We start from the raw sequence: 21,017 nt of genomic DNA, 5'->3' as shown, positions 1-21,017 counted from the left end.
CTCATAAGTTGAGCACAAGTGCTTGCTCATGGGGGAATTGTTGGGTCTCTGTAAACTAAAGAGTACGGTCTTGACCTGCTCTATGTGAAAAGTGCCCTGAGATGACTTTTGTTGTGATTTGGCGCTATATAAATAAAGATTGATTGATTGAAGTCTACATACCGTGGCAGAATTTGTGAAATATTGGCCATATTTTGGAAAATATGACTGATTATGCTGGAAACTTTTCTTTTATTTAGGGATAGTGGTCAAGTGAAGCCATTTATTTACACATATTTGTGTTTGCCCTTTTTAAATCATAATGATGACTGAAATCACCCAAATGACCCTGATCAAAAGTTTACATACCCTTGAATGTTTGGCCTGATAATATACACAAAAGTTGACACACACAGGTTTAAATGGCTACATCTGTGACTTGTTTGATTGTAATTAGTGTCTGTATATAAATAGTCAGTGAGTTTCTCAGCTCTTGAGAGACCCTGCACATTTAGTCCAGCGCTGCTCTGACTTTACTGGATACTGAGCCATGAGGAAAGCAAAATAACTGTCAAAGGACCTGCGAGAAAAGGTAGATGAACTTTTAAATCAGGAAAAGGATATAAAAAGATATCCAAAGATATGAAAATGTCAATCAGTAGTGTTCAAGCTCTGATAAAGAAGTGGAAAATTAGGGGTTCTGCTGATACCAAACAACGGTCAGGTAGACCAACAAAGATTTCAGCTACAGGAAAAACCCACATGCAACTTCAGCTGAAATACAGGCTTCTATGCAAAAACGTGGTGTGGCTGTTTCAAGATGCACAATAAAGGAACAAAAATCGGTTGCAAGGTCCAGTTGCCAGAAAAAGCTGTGACTGCGCCAGCAACACAAAACAGCCCGTTTACAATATGCCAAACAGCACAAGCCTCAAAACTTCTGGAACAAAGTCATTAGGATTGATGAGACCAAAATTGAACTTAACGGTCACAACCATAAACAGTATGAATGGTCCACATCTTATTAATTCAGCCAGGGAATGTGAACTTATGAGCACAACTGTATTATTTATATTTTATATAGTCTATAAATAATATATACTGTAGGTCTATGGCCTATGTACAATGGATGAAAAAAGTTATATTAGACATATGTTTTGGGTAAATCCAAAGCCCTGAAAAAGCAAATCATAATTAGTTCAATACTGTTGTCGTTTTTCCAGTAGAGCTGCAGATACTTTTCCAGTACACAATGGCATAATAAGATTTATTGAAGGAATTATTATACTTTCAATAAAATCCATGTCTGATCCTGTATGTCTGACTGAAGCAACAGACTCTGTTTATAATCCAGCACATGAACTGACTTACATTAAAAAAAAGACATAAATACACCAATCTATGAAGATCTGGGCTTTATTTAAGTAAGCACATTTGGTTGATCATGTTTTTTTTCTTTTCCAACGGAAAACTTATCATCAGTTTTAGTTCTTCTACCTTATACAAACATGGTGACAACTACTTCATATGGCATGAATATTATAGGCTATTTGGTTAACAGAGGAAAGTACAACATTTTATATACAGAACATAGACACACAGCATTGTCTACTGTATGTGCGGAAACTGACATGCTCAATTCATGATTAAAAAAAAATAAAAAGTTCCATGTTGACAAGATACGTCAGCGTACAGAACATGTGTTTTGTGAAACTGCAGGGACACCGATCATCAGTACAGAGAATAAGGCCCTGAAGTATCAGGTACTGGGAATATTTATCAAACATCAATAATTTGGCTTGTTCACACACTTACAGTAGTAATTCTAAACAAAACAACATTTCTTGGTATAAGATGTGTGTGCTGTATGTCTGACTTAAGTCTTTTATAGATCACAAGAACAATCGACAGAAATTTGGACAAACATTTTTGGCTGAAAAAAAAAGAATAATTTGGTCTTAAAGACATCGATGCTCCTTTTTTTAAGTTTTAAAAGTAAAACAGTGAATGATTGTCTGTGTTTACAGAGCAGTCACACAAAGCAATGCTCAACATCAACTTTAACAGGGAAGACTAAAAAAAACAAAAAAATACTTTTATTAAACCTTACTCACCTCCAGACTTGGTTTATGAACCATGGCAATTAAAAAAGGTGCACAGATACACTGATTGTAGTTAAGCAAAAAGGCAAAACTGGTTATATGATTTTGGAAGAGAAAACATTTAAAAAAAAAAGAGGCAGTTTAAAGGGAACAAAAACATGCACCTCAGTAACATTCAGAATCATTCAAGAAGTGCGAACAGTATTCATATAAAAAAAACAGAAACACGTCTTTGCCAAGTAAATTACAAGCAAGAGTGTGCTGTAAGTCTATGTACATTTCAACATACTAAACCTGGTGACACAACGGTAACAATGAGTGTGACAAAACTAATGTATGTTTTTTTTTGCATAAAGTTTGTCAAGCTTCTGAATGAATCCCTCAACAACACATGAAGTATAGTGGCACCATCTGTGACGACGTATCATTAGAGACACGACATGAAATCTGATTTCAGATCAACTCTGTATTTCTTTGACACTTAACTGCCTTTAAAATATGGGTAATACATTGGTTTCTGACTGTATTTACAGCCCGGCAAGTAACAACGGCATTTAAAGAACCTTCTCTACTGATGGGAAACACTAATGTATCAACTGTAATCAATGTACTAAAATACATTTAAGTTACATGAAGTGAAGAACCACATAGTAACAAGATTCTCTGAGTGAATTTCTTTCTAATCTGTAATTTTTCTAATCATGTTACAGTCTTTTATAAAAATCCTCCTTTTGCATGAATAAAAAAAAAAAACAATAGGGTAACAACTAGGTAGTTTTCTGCTTTAGAATAAAAGCATTAACTGAATGTGACCAGTCTTATCAAAACAACTAGAGTGAGTGGTTTCAACGAAAAGTTAGTATTGGCAGGCTTATCACATTAAACAACATAAGGATAGCATATAGCAGAAAGAAATAACAACGTCCTCCAACAATGTCAATGCAGAACGTCTTCGGTCCTGTCTCAGTGTCCATCTCAACAGTCTTTTTCTGATGCGATACCAGCCGACCGCCATCTGGTTGGCAGTTCCTTGATGACCCCTTCAATAAAAAGTTTGTGTTTGGGTGCCAAAGACCGAAAACAGGACTCTTGACTTGGCCAACAGAGAGCAGAGTAGCTTGGCTGGGATCGAAGGAACTACATGGAAAAAATGATTTTAGCTCGTGACAGACAGCTGACGCCACGCTTTTTGGTATTGAGAACATTTGATTTCTAGCTGAAAATACTCAATGACGTCTTAGACACTATATTTTCTTAAGTGCAAAGAGGAAAAGAAAACATAAAAAGGGGAGGTGCGATTACTATAATGAAGAACAAATGATTAACAAGAGAAGTGAGAAAAGCATCTTACGAGTTACTATGTGTCAGAGTTTAACTACACAGAACCCCAAAGTCAGTCTGTTTATGCTTTCCTCCGGCTGGCCTACGCAAACACCTGCATGTTTCCGAGCTGAGGCTGTTGAGAGGCCTGCTGCATCTGTTGCGACTGCGGCTGCAGCTGCACCTGCTCTGGAATGTGTGTGTGGTGTGACGACGGCAGTGCGTGGTGGGGGTTACCCAGAGGGGTGGGGCTGGTGGTTACGTCAGACCAGTCCGAGTTGGAGTGCGGTGAAGAGGACGACCAGGGGTCTGGGGATTCAGGTGAAGGGGTGAGATACGGATGCTCGCTGGGTGGGTGGGCAGAGTGGCCGGGGGTGGTGCCCTCTGAGCCGGCGGTGGTGTAACTGTGCTGGGAGGGCGGTGTGGGGTACTTATCCACAGGGCTCTGCATGGGCGGATAGGAGGGCAGCGGCCGAGACTGGTTGTCGATCCCTCCGTGGCTGACGGTGTGGGGGTGCTGCAGGGTGTGGGAGAGCCCGTGCCCCATGCTCATCTGCTCGGGGATCTGGTACATCATACCCTGGGGGCAGTGGTGGTGGCCTGGCCCCTGCTGGGAGCGAGCCTGATTCTGGTTCTGTCCCTGGGACTGTGTGACCTGTACCTGCCGAGGCTGAGGCTGCTTCAGCATAGCTTGGCCTCCTCCTGGGGCCATCATCTGGAACGTGACGATGGGAGGCAGCTGCTCCCTGCTCATGGTGACATTCATGGGGGTCAGCATTGGGCCCTGGCCGTGGTGCTGGCCCATGCTGGTGTGGGAGCCCCCCATCTGGTGCGGGACGAGGCCAAACATGTGGCCGCTGTAGCCGTGCTTGGTCATGCCCACCCAGCTCTGCTGCTGTCCCAGCATGTGGCTGACGGGAGGCAGCATCGGTCTGGAGGTCGGGCTGCTCAGGAGGGGAGGGGAGTTTGCCGTGGTGGAGACGGCGCCGGACACATCGCCTGTGTATGAGTGTGGTGATTCCAGCGAGTCAACAGGTGACATGGTGACAGAGCTCTCTGGAAGTCCTCCTGCCGCCTTGACGCCATTTGCGCTCCCTCCTCCTGTACCTCCTCCACTTCCTCCCCCCACTCCACCATCCACACCTGGCGCGTCTCCTCCAGCAGGCTTCTTTCTTCGCTTCGCCTTCATGTCTTTCAGCTCCTTTGCTCCACCGCCAACACCTCCCACCTTCGCCCCGCCTCCACCCCTCCTGCTCTTCTTCCCCTGTGGCCCGGGACGCATGCCAATGAAGCCCGCTCCATTGGCCCCGCACATAACGGAGTTTCCTCCTCCACCCATGGGATTAGCCCCGTTGTGTGGACTGTGAACCAAATTGTACTGGTCCAGCAGGCGGACTATGTCATGATGCATACGCTCTTGAGCGGTATCTCTAGGCAGCCGATCCAGGTGATCAGTGATGTCACGATTGGAGTAGTGGTCCAGGAGTACCTGAGCCGCCTCAAAGCTGCCTTCTCTGGCTGCAAGAAACAGTGGGGTCTCCTCCTGTAGAAAACAGCAAATGACAGAAATGTTACTCTGTGTGATACATAACGTCATAAAATACAAATTCAATACTAACACACAGGAAAACTATTTAGTGTTTTACACAGACTATAAACTTTTTATAGTCACTATTTAAGCCTAAAATAATGGTTGAGTTAGCTTTGGGTTGCAAATGTGTTGGGTGGAGTGTCACATTTCCAAACAAGATGTCTTTAATTGGTCTTTATCTTTCATTTTTATTACCATTACACCACTTATATTCATAATTAGCAAAAAAAAAGAAAGAACAATGATTGGAAATGATTAAAATGGAAACAGATAAACACACCTTATTGTCTTGCATGTCACGATTGGCTCCATTCTTCAAAAGTACAAGAGTTGCCTCCACATTATTAACTGCTGCTGCCCAGTGTAGAGCGGATTTGCCTAGAATGGTAAGATAATCAAAAAAGACAAAAAAAAAGCATGTTAACCAGAATTAGGTTTAATGTAATACATTTAGTGGTCATTTTTTGAATTACATTCCATTCATAACTACTTTTCTGCTATGATTTAGAGCTCTTCAAGCCTAAATTGTCACTATATAATCAAATCTTAAAGGACTAAAGTGAGAATTAGATTTACTTCTGCAGTAATTCATCCACCAGACATCTAGTATGATAATAAAATGTTCAACACAGGCAATAAATGAGAGAAATGTGGTTTCCTGACCGTGGTCGTCTACAGCATTGATGTCAGCATGGCAGTGGATCAGCTCTTCCACCATGCCCTCCACAGCTAGCCTGGCTGCCAGGATCAGTGGGGTGGTGCCATCATTCATACGGGCGTCCAGTTCTGTTGCACGATTACGGATCAGAATCTGGGAGAGACACAGACACATGAGATATGATGAAGAATACATGTAAGCAAATGCAAATTTCAGAGTTATTGAGCTCCTCTGATTTAAAATTGTTCAGTTAAAATTAGTAAATTGGACAGTGTAAGTGATGTTGATGTTTTGGCTGACAATTTCAAGTTACACTTCAGTTTATATCTGCTTCTGATCATACAGTTGTCTCACCTGGAAGACTCCCTGTGCATCAGCTGCCACAGCAGCATGCAGGGGAGTTCTACCCATGTTGTCATGAGCGTTGGGATCAGCTCCAGCGTCCAGCAACCTCTTAGCAGCATCAGCCCTGGCATAGCGGGCAGCCAGGTGGAGCGCTGTTTCTCCTGTGCGGTCAGTCTGAGCCATCAGTGAGGCACCCTGAGCGATCAGGTCTGAGATGACACTAGGTCCTGGTTCATCTCCTCCACTCTCCTCCTCCTCTTCTCCATGCAAGCTGCAGTCTGGGCCTCCGCCGTTACGCAGCGATGCCAACATCAGTGGGGTGAAGCCGTCTGCGAGAGGAGAAATTTATTATTAGAGAAATTAAGGAAAATGATGAGCTCTTGGTTCAATACAAAAACAAAGCAAAACGTTTTCTCACCAGGTCCCTTGACGTTAACATCCAGACAGTCAGTGTCGAGGTCGGCCTGCGGGGGAGTGAGACTGATGTCAGCAGCTTTGCGATGCTGCAGGGTCCACTCCCTTCGGTCGACACCTCCATCCATAGCGATGGGCAGCAAGGGTTTGTCTTCAGTCTATAAAAGGCAACATGAACTTACAATATACACAACAACCAAACGCATTTCCTCATGTTCTGAACATTTCTTAAGTGTTTAATCAATTTAATTTTAATCAACTCCAATCCATCTGCTCCATCTTCTCTTCTTAATCTTCTTAATTTACTTACTCTTGGTTTCTTGGATGGAACCTCGTCCTCCAGCCACCTCTGACCTCCATCAATCATGGCTCCATCCTGTGTCTTGAAATTCCTGGTGTGAGAAAAAAACGTTTTGTTTTACTTTTATTTATCCAAGGAGTCATCACACAACGGATGTTTGTCATTCCTGTTGATCAGTGGAAGCTGGTCAGCACAACCACAATCTTCTACAGATGCTACTAAGCTGCTTGACTAAAGCAGCTGTTTAACGTTCAGTATCTTCTACGACGGCTTCTTAACAGTAGGAGGGATATTTGTATATTTTCTTTGCCCACATATCCCCTGGCTAATTTGAGAAACTCTTTGCTGCATTTTACTATGACATGAATTATCCCTCAGTAATTATTATCATATATCCACTCACTTCATGTCAAAGTCATCTTGTCCAACAGGCTCTCTCCTCTTGTCATTTTTACTGGCCAAGAAGCCATCAGGCAGCCACAGGACACCATGTTTATGCTTCCTCTTGGCTGCTAGCATTCCCAACACCAGAATAAGCAGGATGATTACCACCGCCACTCCCACCAGGTAAAACAAAGGTGGAATTCCAACCGGTGGAGTCGTCGGGTCACCTGTGGGAGACAAGCATGAATAAGAGGTGTTTTGTCTTGATTTATGTTTCTACCTGAAAATAATCCAGTTGAAGTCAACTGACTGCTGATTAACGAGTCTACTTACTCGTAACAGACACAAGAGGGTAAGGCAGGTCAGCCTTGATATGTGCTGCTGCGATGAAGGACGCAGCCTCATTAGTGTTGGAGAAACAAGACTCAGAGCTCTGGGAACATTCACGGTTGTCAATTTCAAGGTACACCACAGACCTGCACAGACAAACATGAAAATACAAAAACAGTTCATGAAGCACAGTTAACTGGTGATGAGTTTCAAGTTACTGAGTAATATATGAGAGCTAAAAAGCAGAGAGAGTATGTAGGAATCCCACCATCAACTATTCTTACCCAATAACCTCCTTGTCCAGCTCCCGCTTGATCCTGCTCTTCAGTTTGTGTTGTCCCTGCTCCTCCTCCCCATAGTACGGGTACACCATAGGCTTCTTATTTTCATCCAGCTTCACCTGCAAGTTGGTGTGTAGCAGGGCTCCCAGAGAGCGTAAGAAACCCTTCATGTCACCAATCAGCTCCTTAGGCTGCAGCCGCACCACGATAACCAGAGTGCCATCTATCACTTTGGATGGAGTGTCACCTGAGCAGTCCAGGCCGTCCCAGCCGCAGGCCTCCGTGTGGCAGCTCTGGTCACAGATACCATTACTGTAGTGGTCTGTGCAGTACTTGTCATACCTGAAGATAGATAGGACAGGGAGGATGGGTGTTTTGTGATCTGGCTTTAAAATAATTTGGTCTTAATAATTTTACTGCAACAACAATAGCCGTGTTTCCATCAGATTCGCGAGAGAATTTTAAGTGAACTTTTAAAATGTTGCAAAAAGAAAAATGCGAATTAGGTGCTTTTCCATCAAGTGGTGTGAAGCGAATAAACCAGGCTACACAATGTGTAGTTTTGTCAGAAGATGGCAGTATATGCTTAAATAATATGCCAATAAACGAGTAGAAGAAGTAGAGGTTGCCAACTAGAAACAAAACAAATAGTTACATTGCCTTGACAAGAGAAAAATAGAGGACCGTCTTCAGAATTTGTTTTAAGATGGCAAGTTGTAATTGTTCTTTCATGTCAGCTAGTATTGGCAATGCTTCATGCTATCTGGAGATGCCGGAAGATGCCGAGAGTGGAAACAGCTAATCAATCATGTGAGTTAAATGTTTGCTACGCCATTATTTATTCGACAAATGCGTTTCCATTACCCATTTTGCGCATAAACTCTTTTTCCACATTTCCAAAATCCACCTCAAGTGAGCGTAAAAAAACGCATTTTGGTGTTTCCATTAAGCTTTTGTAACGCAACACTTCGAAATGTGCATAAAAATAGGCTAATGGAAACACGGTTAATGAAAAATACAAGAGGAGGGTTACATACTTGCAGGAGGTAGGTGGGGTGTCCTGGCACTCAAAGCTGTCAAAGAGGCAACCGGGGTTGTCACACTCTTTATCACAACGTCCATTTTTAAAGAGATTCCAGCAGGGAATGCTGGCGGAGCAGTTAACCCAAGGCTGCTGCCAGTTGAGCGAGCAGTCTCCTCCATCCCATTCACATTCATAGTTGTTACACTGAGCGTCACACACTTTATCCCCTATATGAGGCTTACACTGCTCATAGGGGCAGGATGGGGTGACTTGTGATTTCTTCTCACAGTATCGTCCAGAGAAGTGCGTGGGGCAGCGGCAGGTGTACTGGAATGAGTTGGATGAGTCTTTGACACAGGTTCCTCCGTTTTGGCAGAGAAATGGACACCTCTGCTCATTCTCGCAGTGTGCCCCACTGAAGCCTGACTGGCACTGGCAGTACAGGTGGCCAACTGGTGACTCCACACAGCGCCCACCATTCTGGCAACGTAGCTTAGCACAGCTGTAGCCTTCTATTTCACCACAGTTGAACCCAGTGTAGCCCTAAAAAACATAACATGTTGTTGAAGTGTGATAGTGAGATAATCATTTTTGAAGTAAGGCTTGTATTCACATTTGGAAAGTGCTAATAAAGTCTTGCAGTTGACGTTTAATAAAACAACCAACTATAACTAATGTACATCTAGGTTCTCCTTCAAATCTGCTGCTTGTTTACCATACCTGAGCCATGGTGTGGCCCTCTGAAGCAAGCATGAGAATAAGAGAGGGAGCAAGAGGTTAGTGGAGAGAAAAACAAGCATTTAGTGTGAAAAGGTTGAAGTTTCAGTAAGAGAGCAAAAGGAAGGAAAACACTGATGTAGCAATTTCAGCCACTGATCCTTTTCTATAATCCTCTGGAGTCACTCAGTATGTTTATATGAACATAATAACTGATCTACTGTGAGCAGACAGATTAATAGAAAAGCTTGATTATGATTGAGGTGATAGTTAAGCATCATATTTAGTTGGTTAGTTCATAGTAACCTGTGTTCCTCATTATCCAAAGTTAACATTCACTGTTTGATAGTCGAGTCTGGGGGGATGTCTGGTAGGTTACAGACTATTAATAACATATTTGAAATAGAGGAACTTCACTAGCACTGGTTGGTTTTTGGGTTGATAAATTGTAAAACAATCTCTGTCAGTCTGGCCAAAATGACTGTTTTGTCATTAAGAAACTTACAGGAACACAGGAGCAGGTGTAGCCATGGACTGAGCTCATGTTCATAGAGCAGACACCACCGTGATGACACGGCTTCGACAGGCACAGATCCACCATGGACTCACAATGACGACCTAAAGAAACAAGGTGAGGGCAAAGACGAAGAAATTAACAACTGCAGTACTTTGCGGGCTTATTTACATCAACATTACTGACACACTGCATCAATGTAGACTGTTTTTTTTTGTAAAGCACTTTGTAATTTTATCTAGAAAAGTATTACAACACTAGGACACCAATGCTCTGTACCCGTGTATCCGAGGCGACAGCGACATTGGTAATCATTGACCAGCTGCACACAGTCGAGGCTGCCTTGGGGATTGCAGGGATGAGAAAGGCATTCATTGAGATCCCCCTCACAGTGTTCTCCAACGAATCCTGGAGGGCAGGAGCACGTGTAACGGCCCACACCGTCCACACACTGTCCTCCATTCAGACAGCGGGGCTCCCAAGAACCAGGCTTGGGGGCACAGTCATCCACGTTCACTTCACACTGAGGCCCTTCACAGTAGAGAGAGGACAGATATTACTCCGTGTACTTAAATGAAATGGACAGAAGATCCATCTTCAATTCATGGGAGCATTTTTTCTTCCATACTTTTAAGTTCAAAGCCACTTTATAAATGCTCAAGCATTTATTTTTCTTAATCCTCCATGACATTACAACCTAGTGTGTGCGGACTTACCATGTGTCCCAGGTGGACAGGCGCAACTGAAGCGGTTGATGAGGTTTATACAGGTTCCTCCATGGAGGCAAGGCTTAGAGTGGCATTCATCAACATCATACTCGCAGTTCACACCCTGGTAGCCTGGCTTACACTGGAGCAGTGAAACAAAGGACAGATGTTAGCTCATTGTGTGTTTTAGAAATCTTGCTGCAAACTTGAAAACTTTCAAACCTGCACCCCTTGTACCTACACAGAGCTGAAAATGTACTTACTATACACTCGTACGTGCCCTGATAGTCCTTGCACGTAGCTCCATTGCGACACGGGTTTGACTGGCACTCATCCACCATCTCTTCACAGTAGTCGCCCATGTATCCTGGCTGACACTGACACTTGTGGGAATTGTCCACATTCATACACCGCCCAGCGTTCTTACACACGTTCTCCACTTCCACACCTACAGTAAATTGGAAAAGGAGTCGCATATGGTGAATAAAGAATATAACGTATACGATTACAACATATTTTAAATTTTTGTCTAATGAAACTGTATGAAAGACACCAACAAATGATTTTTATTAGAGTACAGGGAACCACATTTAAATGGTAAATTTTTTTAGCTACAATACAACTTTTCTCTTGTGTTGACTTTAACTTCAAACAAAAATACATCATTACTGTATATGTGATGATGTCTGCTCTTATTTATGAACAATGTGTTGTTGGTTTGTTCCTCACCCTTCGTGGCAGCAATGTCCTGGCAGGACACGCTAGGAACGTCACAGTAAAGTCCTGTCTTTCCCATTGGACAGTGACAGGTCCAGGAGGTCACTGTCTGAGCGCAGGTGCCGCCATTGTGACAGCGCACTTGGCTGCACAGGTTCACATAGTTCTGCATACAAAAGAAAGGAGAAGAAAGAAGATTTAGGGTTGGCTGTAAAGGCTGTCCAGACAGAGAGACTCTGCATCCAGCCACCTTCATTTTTTTTACATATTTTAGTTAGGCACAGCTGACCCAACCAACTGCCTTTTCAAGCCCTCTTCAATATATGAGAACACCGGATTATGAGTGAGGATCATTTCTTTTAATTTAGTAGGTGTAAATGTTAGCAAATATTAAATATTCTCTCATCTCTCTTTGCTAAAAACATATACAACACAGCTCAGACACAAGACACGTTACCTGGCAGTTCTGTCCATTGTATGCCATGGGGCAGGTACAGCGGTAGGTACCCAGGCCGTCAGTGCAGGTGCCTCCATTCTTACAGGGCTGAGAGTCACACTCATTCTGCTCAAACTCGCAGAATGTCCCGTAAAAACCAGGACGGCAACGACACGAAAAGGTGTTGATGTCATCAATGCAAGTCCCATTATTCAGGCAGGAGCTGGAAAGGCAAGGACAAAAAGAGAAGTGATGAGTGAAAATATGTTTCTGTCTGCAGTGCTGAAATATCGACACATATTTTTAAGATGTGCTTGAAAAGGCAGGACAAAAAAAGTATACAATCAACAAAAAAAGGAGAAAACACCAAATGTTGTACACCTTAATGAGGTACACACATGTCGCTTCCTATTCAAATTCGGCATTTTAGGTAACCTGTAACATTAACATTTAGATTTTTACAAGCCAAGATGTTCACCTAAGAAAAAACTTGAAATTCAACTTAGAGTTTTTTAGTTTTTTTTTTTACTAATATGTGACTGTTTTTTGGATAAAGTTATCATTACATCTGCTCAGGTCACTGCAGGACAAAGAAATCATCTAGAAAGAATTAATTGCGTTCTAATAAAATGCAGGTTTAATGGACCATGCATTAACTGAAGAGCCCACCTCTCAGTGCATTCTTGGATGTTGTGGTCACACAGGATTCCATCAAAACCTGGTCGGCACTCGCACACAAAGCTGTTGACATAGTCCCGGCAGACAGCACCGTTCCGGCAGGGCTGGCTGGCGCACTCATCTACCTCTGTCTCACAGCGATCCCCTTCAAAACCTGGGCGGCAGTCACAGGAGAAACTCCCAACATCGTCCACACAGGAACCTCCATTCAGGCATGGATCTGCAGAGTGAAGAGGAGAGAGTGAGGAAAGGGTTTGCATGTTTTTTTTTAAAAAAAAAAAATCTCAATAGCAATAATCTAGTATACAATTAATGCAAATCATAAATAAACTTGGACTGAAATTCAGGGAGTTAAAAATTCTGTGGAGGCAGCGGCCCTTGTTTTAACAAGTTGTCTGTTTGTCTGAGAGAGACTTATATATTGTGTACAGGCTTATACACATGTGTAACTAAATAACTCAGGGGACTTTCTATCCTACTTTCTACTGGGGGTTATTGGATATCTCCGGTCTCAAAGAATAAAACTGTCATTGATGCAAAAGTGCAGGTTCCCTGTAGTGTGTACAGCCACTAAAAAGGAGACTGATTTTCTCAAAGTGAAACTCACTTGGTGAGCAGTCGTCAATGTCTGTCTGACAGTTGTGTCCGCTGAATCCGAGTTGACATTTACACGTGTAGCTGCCTGGGCTGTTCATGCAACGACCACCATTTTTGCAAGGATTCTTTTTGCATTCATTCACATCCTCACTGCAGCGTGGACCTGCGTGAACAAAGAAATATTAATGTCACATAGCAATTTGTTAGATGTGATGTTAGATGTGATTTTGCTTTCAGACGCTCTGTCTCTCACGTTCAACAAACTCAATCAGATAGACACAGTAGAATCCAGCATCTCTCAGATAGACACACATACCTTGCCACCCTGCGGGACAGCGACAGGTGTAAGAGGTGTAGTCCGCAGTGGGACGACACACTCCTCCCCTCTCACATGGATGAGAGGCACAGGGAACCAGCTCCTCCTCACAGTGTTTACCTATTTAGACATTGCACGCATTTTTAATGATGAAAATAAAAAATATTTTCATAATCAATCTGCCAATTGTTCATTCACTTAATCAATCAGTCTTTTTATCTATGTAAGAAAATTGTTTAAATTCCCCAGAGCCCAAGCTGGCATCTTTAAATTTCTTGTTTTATCCAAGTTAGTATCATATATGACAAAGAAAAACAGAAAATGTTCACATCTAAGGAGCTGAAACCAGATTTGTTTGACATTTCTGCTGTAAAAATGACTGAAACAATTAATCAATCATCACGATACTTGGCAATGTATTTTCTGTCCATCGGCTCAATTAATAGTTTCAGCTCCAATAAAACAATAATCTTCACTAAAATGATATTCAAATGATGCTACATAAACTGCTACTGCATGCTATTGAGTGGATGTTGATATGGTGGAAATACGACATCACTAACCTGTGAATGGTGGACTACACTGGCAAGTGTAACTGTTGACTCCGTCAATACAAGTGCCCTGGTTCAGACAGGGACCGGATGCACATTCATCTATGTTCTTCTCACAGTTCACACCTAATCAGAGGATTGATGTAGATACTTCTCTTTAATATGGGGTCCTGCCTCAATTGATTGCTAAGTAATATATTTCAAAAACACTATGTTGAAATATCATCAATATCGTTACCTCTGAATCCTGGTTGGCACTGACAGGTGTAGCCGTTATGTCGGTCCACACAGGTGCCACCGTTTTGGCATGGACTGGGCTGGCACTCATCCTTTTCCTGCTCACAATGTTGTCCTACCCAGCCAGCTTGACACTCACAACGGTATCTTTACACAAAGACAAGCATGAGTTTAAAATGTGAAATGTGAAAGAAACCTCATAGTAATAATAACAGCAGGTCGTACTTGGGCAAAGTCCAGCATCAGTTATTGCAGCTAAAGAATGGCTATTACTGGCATTATTATATTATTATATACAAGTTATTGTACTGAATAAAGTAAAGGGAAACACTGTTAGAATAAATTAATGGAGGGAAAATGATTTTGCTGTTGGCCAATTGTTACTTTACCTTAAAGATCTAAAAGAACAAGTATTATACAAGCGGTGTACATTAGCTTATTTTCAAGGACTGTATTAGATAAGATCAGATAGAACTCAGGACAGACTTCAGAGTGGCAGTTTAAGGCATCGTACCCATGTTGCTGTTCAATACATTCTCCGTGCACACAAGGCTGATGTGCACAGTGGTCGGTCCCGGAGAGGCACAGAGGGCCGTGGGTGTTGGGTGGGCACTGGCAGTGGAACCCATTGATCTTGTCCTCGCAGGTTCCCCCACTCATACATGGGTTTGAGTTACACTCATTGATTTCCACTTCACATTTAATTCCTATTAGAGAATGATTTAGAGAGAAATCCTTGTGTCAAACACATATTCATGGTCACCGTGTTGATTTCACTGACAGCATCCAAATCCTCAGCAGTTACAGAGCAATAAATGTTCAGTTATCATCACCCTGCATCATTTCTGAAACATCATACTGTTATCAAACTGAGTTTACTTGTGTGCATAGCAAAGCATACCTGTGTATCCTGGGGCGCACACACACTTGTACTCATTAATGCCATCCTGGCACTCTCCATACTCGCAGGGGTTGCTAGCACAGTCATCTTCATTGATCTCACAGTTCACTCCTGAGGAGAAAAAAATACAAAGACAACCTCAGACAGAGCGAGACTGGTCAGGCTGTGTACAACATCATTTTATCTGACTGTATAATGTTTGCTGAGATTTAAAAGCAGCACATGAGAGACACCTTCTAAAATCCCTTTTGGATGCACTGGATAGATGGAGTTGCATTAGGGTTGCTGTTAGAAAATATGATAGTTAACTAATTTACCTCCAGGGGGAGTCAGAGTCCATAAAAGGCATTGTTGGCAAGAAGTGAGAAAATATGAATAAAAACAGAGACAGAGCTGTTAATACAGAGGAGGCCTACAACAAATCGAGTATGACATAAAGTTTCAAAACTGAAGAGATGGTTAACATTAGAGGCACAATTGTTGAAGTGGGAGAGAGGAAAAGGAAGGGAAACAGAAAGAGAGAGAGACAAAGAGAAAACTAGACAGAAAGAACGAGGCCTATCAGGGGAGAGGAAGTGGAGGCATGAAACCTGAAAGTGAGACCTGACCGAGTGACCTGACACCAGTTTTGGTAAAGTGAGTACAGTACAGATACCAGTACCAGGCGTCAGGGTGGTACCAAGTACTGAACTGAATTTACTAATCCACAGAACAACGGGAGGCAGCACTGCTCGACCCGGACTTGTGACTGCTACACGCGCACGCACACACACATGCACACACACTCTCGTAGAATGCTCTGAATACATCGAAAGCTACATAGGAAGCTTGCGATGTGGGGGATGGGGGTCTTTACAAATCTAGTTATTCTCTTAACAATTAACTTTCAAGGGCTACAAGAATCAATTGCAGGAAAACTCTCAGGATTGAGCTTGGCTACTAGTAGTATCTGGCAGCTGGTGATTATTTGTAAATTCTTTCAAATATTTAGTTCATTTATTTATGACTTTGTGACACAATGTTTCGTGTTTAGTTCAACAAAGGTCTGTGTGGGATGAGTTTTGTTTAAATTCCACAAAAGAAATGGCTGTACAAACAATTTTGGAAGAGAATAGAGACGAGGAAAAAGATGAGACAGATGAGACAAACTGATGATCAAGTACATTTCCTGTTCTGATGACTGCATCGTACATCCATCACTACAGCACTTACATCAGTCTGGTGGAAGTTTCACCTGTCAGACTTCTCACTATACAAGCAATGACTGTTTATCGCATTGGGTACCAACCTGAAGTTCCCGGTGGGCAGTTACACTGGTAGGCATTAACCAGATCAATGCAGCGTCCTCGGTTCTGACAAGGGTTGCTGTGGCACTCCTGGACCTGGGCGTTACAGATCAGGCCTGTGTATCCAGGGTGGCACTCACAGGAGTAGGTGGCGATGCCATCCTTACACACGCCGTGGTGGCACGGCTCTGGCTTGCAGTCATTGATGTTTTCTTCACAAAGTAGACCACTGAAGCCTGTTGGGAGGACATTTTTTCTTAAAATAATAACAAAGGCTTCTGCATTGTGTGGCTTTTGTATCGTTTATCTATTTTAGATTATTTTTTCGGTCAAGTAGGACATGGGGGTTATTCCCTTTTACCTTCAGCACATTCACAGTCGTATCCGTTGGGTCGGTCGATACACTTGGCCCCGTTTAAACAGGGTGTGCTCGAACACTCATCAATGTCTATCTGGCACATTTCACCGCTGAAGCCTGGAAACAGTAACAAACCCATAAATTAAAGAACAGTTTTAAAACAGGTAGGATTTTATAAGCCAATTAATTTTCACTGTGAATGGATGGAGATCAATAACAAAAATACACAAAACTTTTCTTTATGTGTACCAACCTGCTGGGCACTCGCAGACAAAGCGGCTGACCTGGTCCAGACATTTACCCTGGTTCAGGCAAGGTGAGCTCAGACACTCATTCACCTCTATCTCACAATGTGTCCCCTCAAATCCTGCATCAATGGAAAGAAAAGGTTTAGAATTTCTTCATCTCTTAAATGTTACCTCAGCTAAGGAGATTATGTTTTTACTGTAAGCTAATTTTTTTTGCAGTTTCTAAGCATTTCATTTTAACCTAGTAGGCTGTTATTAACTTCAACAAGGAGGTTATGTGGCACATAAATGTCTATCACTCTGGATCTTCATATTCAGATGCAAATAACTGTTTTCTAATAAAACACTTGGATTGTGCAGCTTTGCTGGAGTTATGCTCTTTCTGAGCGCTTTCTAGTTATAAATAATGTATCATCATCCACTACTTGGATGACTTTTTCCTGACAGTAAAACACTGACACTCACAAATACTGGCAATGTCAGCAAATTTTTTTTTTTAAATTTCTCAAGAAGTGTACCGGGCATGCAGATACAAGTGTAGTCCCCAATGCGATCCAGACATGTGCCATCATTTTGGCAGGGATTTGAAGCGCACTCGTTGACGTCTTGTTCACAGCGTGGCCCAGAGTAACCCCTAACACAGTTACAGGTGAAGGAACCATCAGTGTTCACACATTGGCCGCCATGCTCGCAAGGGTTGGTACCTGAGAATAAAGAGGAAAGGGTCATGGTGAGAAACCACAGTGGAACAGAGGAATGGCACAGATAAATGCTGAAAGTTATGTGTGAGTATAGAACTTCCTCTTTCTTTCATACCAATGCTGCATTCGTCTCTGTCGATGTTGCAGGTGTTGCCTACATATCCAGGTGGACAGTTACAGTTGAACATGCCACTGATGGGGTTGGTGTCACACTGAGAGCCCTCTCTACAGGGGTTGCTGATACAGGCGTCATCTCTATGGCAAAGTAAACCTGAAAGAAACACCGTGTTGAGAGAGGAAAAGTAATGTCTTCATCCTTTTGCACATCCCAGTTCTTGATGCAAACAAAACTTGTCTGTGCTGAGACAAAAACATCCCCAGAGAACCTCCAATACAAGTTTATGCCCAGTTCAAAGTAAAACAAACTCAATGCAAATTTTCTCATGAAATAAAGAAGAAGAATAAAGAAAATATGGTTTAATCTAATCTTAGAATATGTCAATTATCAGCAGAATGGAAGTTCAAATCTATTCTGTGGTGTAAATGGTGTATTTGACTGTCTGACATGGATCACATTCATCGCCTTTTCCTCAGGGGTAGACGACAAGATGTCAAAGCTATGATGAATAAAGTGAAATCATCTGCTTAGAAAAACATCAGTTCTGGTCTGTCAATACTCTTTTCATGGTAAGACCACTGCTGATTTATTATTCTGTGTATTTAACAGCTGTTTTTTGTTTCTCTTCTTTCAGTTGCAAACAGGAACAGAGACTCACAGCATTTCTGTTTTGTCCTTTATCAAAATTGCATGTTGATTAGCAGCTATTAGCTGACTGAATTTCTGGCTTTGGTATAAAAATATCGTGTGTGGTTTTCCACTACTGGCTCACCTGTCTTTCCGTGGGGGCAGAGACAGATAAAAGAGGCAACACGGTCAATGCATGTGGAGCCGGGGCTGCAGGAAGCTGTCGCACAGTCATCGATGTTTTCAGAACAGTCGGGTCCACTCCAGCCATTGACGCACACACAGACGTAGCTGCCGAAAAGGTTGTTGCAGGTCCCTCCATTCTGGCACGTGTTTGGCTGCAGACGACACTCGTCCACATCCTCTGTACAGTGTTGACCTGTGGAGAAGCAGGGAGGGAGGTGGGTGGGAGGAAAGTTAATACTCTATCCAACTTGTTACAATGCAAAGGGCAAGGGGTTTTCCTCGTGTTATTGTTTCAAATACCTAATATGAACAAAAACCTGCTGGAGACTTCCAAGTAGAGAAATAACAAATATTGCAAAAGAGCCAAGTATCAATTAAGTAATTTCATTCTTAAAAAAAAAAAAAAGCTTACATTTGTAAAACCAGAGAATAATGTCCTCCATCTGCATTCATGATCAATTTTTATTAGACATTTTAGATGCTTACCACCTACTTTTGAGATGCAAATGTACTGTCTAATGAAACAATATTTATCCAGAGCAAATATTTTTAAATATCCTGCTGCATCATCACATTAGCTTTGCCTTCCCTGGTTGGATTAGTGCTATATAAACTCAAGACAGCCCAAAGAAGCTGATGAATGCATGTTTTCTTTGTAAACCGAAAGCTTGCATATGCCATACAATCATATTAGCAGAGGCACACCTTGTGTGGTCTAAGAGCCTCTGTAGGATAAAGAGAGAAAACAAAAGGAAGTTTTACATCACAACACACAACATGAAAGGATGCAAGATATCATCTCCGATCATAGCACAAGTATTTCAGTTCTCCTCACTGCTTAAGAGGTACTCTGTGGAGCGTTTTTCCTTTTGTATGGGTGGGTCCCCGTTTTGTTTGTCTCATGCATATGTGTACGGGTGACGTGACACATGTTCCTGCCAAGGGTTTATTCCACTGCTCTACAGGTGGTGGTGATATGCCAAGAAATGCAGCAATGCACCATCAAAGGCAGGGAAGAATACTGCATGCTAGTAAACATTGATGTAAACAATACACGATTACAACTTTTAAGAAAAATCAGCTTAGCAAATGTTTTATAAGGAAGGAAATGGATTTGACACTTTTGTTAGACCTCAAAGATACACAAAGTGGGTTTTGGTGAGTAATACTGAATGTAAACATAACTTTTCTTTGTCTACAAGAAAAACCCACAGGGCAGCTTTCACAGACACACAGAGAGGGGGAAATTCCAAAATAGAGAAGCATTTTTAATGATATAGCTAGAATTTCTAGAAAATAGAAAAGATAAATGCACAAATAATCTGCTGTGGACATTTTAAACATGTTAAAGATGATAAAATATTCTGTAAAACACAACGTTTTAGAACACAAAAGGCATACAAAGACCGGATTTAGTGTAATACAGTTCAAATATGCTTAAGAGCACATGTCCAAATGCTGTTTTTTTAATGCTCATAATGTTTTTTCAGGGTTGAAACAAAGCAAACAAAGCACACACAAGTGTCACAAACTAACACACAAACTACTATTCACACACATTAAGACACGCTCTCTTACCAGTCCACTCTGGAGGGCACTGACAGTTGTAGGTGTTGACTCCATCCATACAGGTTCCACCATTAGCACACTGATGACCAGGGCAGTCATCGATGTTATTCTCACAGTTCGTCCCATTGAATCCTGACACACATTAAAAAAAATATTTTTAATTGTTTTAATCATGTGTCCACTGGAAAAATACATTCAATATGATATCCTGTACACAATGTCTGCACAGCCTGCGCAGCGGAAGAAACAATTAATAGAGCAGCAGCAGTTTCAGTCTTCAGTTCAGGCACAGTATTGCGTAAGTCACCATCGTTTTGAGAAGCCACTGTAGTGTGCACATAAAATGTGAGAACAAAGGCAATGTAAGTCTGTGTAGAAAGCTCTATTGATTAAAATACATATATCTGTTCCTTCAGACGCACATGAGACTGAAAACCACGGTTGCAACACCTCCTTTGTAGACGAGCCACTTACTTAAGTATCATGGCATGTCCTGATGGTGTATAAATAACAGCTGTGTGTGTTTGTTGTGTCTACTTGCTAAGTGTAGCAGACTGACAGGACAGTGTGTCTAATAAGGGAACAAAGCCAGCAGGATCAGACTGTTTGCACCTCAAACATAATGTAACAATAAAGAAGCTTAAAGCTACAATCATTTGTAGATAAATACCAGTTACAATGTCACTCATTTTCTCTCCCTGCATTCAATTGTTTCCCTTAAATTTCCATTTCTCTTAAGTACCTTCCTGCTTTGCCTCTCTTTCTCACCAGGCAACAAATCTGTCCGCATCTCTGTTGGTGTGTGATGGATGGTTTTTACATAC

General features: G+C 42.0%; 1 protein-coding gene across 1 annotated transcript in view; it reads right to left on the bottom strand.

The window, feature by feature from the left end:
* Positions 1-1,377: 1,377 nt before the first annotated feature.
* The window catches only part of notch2 (notch receptor 2), a 44,348-nt gene continuing 24,708 nt past the window's right edge, over positions 1,378-21,017 (bottom strand). The window contains exons 6-35 of the mRNA XM_067597224.1: positions 20,203-20,325; positions 18,584-18,817; positions 17,809-17,964; positions 17,511-17,696; positions 16,998-17,111; positions 16,748-16,861; positions 16,389-16,622; positions 15,101-15,211; positions 14,714-14,906; positions 14,201-14,346; positions 13,975-14,088; positions 13,412-13,531; positions 13,106-13,258; positions 12,490-12,718; positions 11,842-12,043; positions 11,397-11,550; positions 10,931-11,115; positions 10,677-10,809; positions 10,240-10,491; positions 9,952-10,064; positions 8,743-9,272; positions 7,709-8,047; positions 7,428-7,570; positions 7,114-7,321; positions 6,720-6,801; positions 6,414-6,567; positions 6,005-6,324; positions 5,656-5,803; positions 5,273-5,370; positions 1,378-4,944 (exon numbers count right to left, since the gene is read on the bottom strand). Of these exons, the coding sequence (XP_067453325.1) occupies positions 3,505-4,944; positions 5,273-5,370; positions 5,656-5,803; positions 6,005-6,324; positions 6,414-6,567; positions 6,720-6,801; positions 7,114-7,321; positions 7,428-7,570; positions 7,709-8,047; positions 8,743-9,272; positions 9,952-10,064; positions 10,240-10,491; positions 10,677-10,809; positions 10,931-11,115; positions 11,397-11,550; positions 11,842-12,043; positions 12,490-12,718; positions 13,106-13,258; positions 13,412-13,531; positions 13,975-14,088; positions 14,201-14,346; positions 14,714-14,906; positions 15,101-15,211; positions 16,389-16,622; positions 16,748-16,861; positions 16,998-17,111; positions 17,511-17,696; positions 17,809-17,964; positions 18,584-18,817; positions 20,203-20,325 (6,728 nt within the window). The 3' untranslated portion in view covers positions 1,378-3,504. The remainder of the gene's footprint in view (positions 4,945-5,272; positions 5,371-5,655; positions 5,804-6,004; positions 6,325-6,413; positions 6,568-6,719; positions 6,802-7,113; positions 7,322-7,427; positions 7,571-7,708; positions 8,048-8,742; positions 9,273-9,951; positions 10,065-10,239; positions 10,492-10,676; positions 10,810-10,930; positions 11,116-11,396; positions 11,551-11,841; positions 12,044-12,489; positions 12,719-13,105; positions 13,259-13,411; positions 13,532-13,974; positions 14,089-14,200; positions 14,347-14,713; positions 14,907-15,100; positions 15,212-16,388; positions 16,623-16,747; positions 16,862-16,997; positions 17,112-17,510; positions 17,697-17,808; positions 17,965-18,583; positions 18,818-20,202; positions 20,326-21,017) is intronic.

This window comes from Thunnus thynnus, chromosome 8, assembly GCF_963924715.1.
Source record: "Thunnus thynnus chromosome 8, fThuThy2.1, whole genome shotgun sequence".
Classification (NCBI taxonomy): Eukaryota; Metazoa; Chordata; class Actinopteri; order Scombriformes; family Scombridae; genus Thunnus; species Thunnus thynnus.
This window is presented reverse-complemented; position numbering and strand designations above follow the sequence as displayed.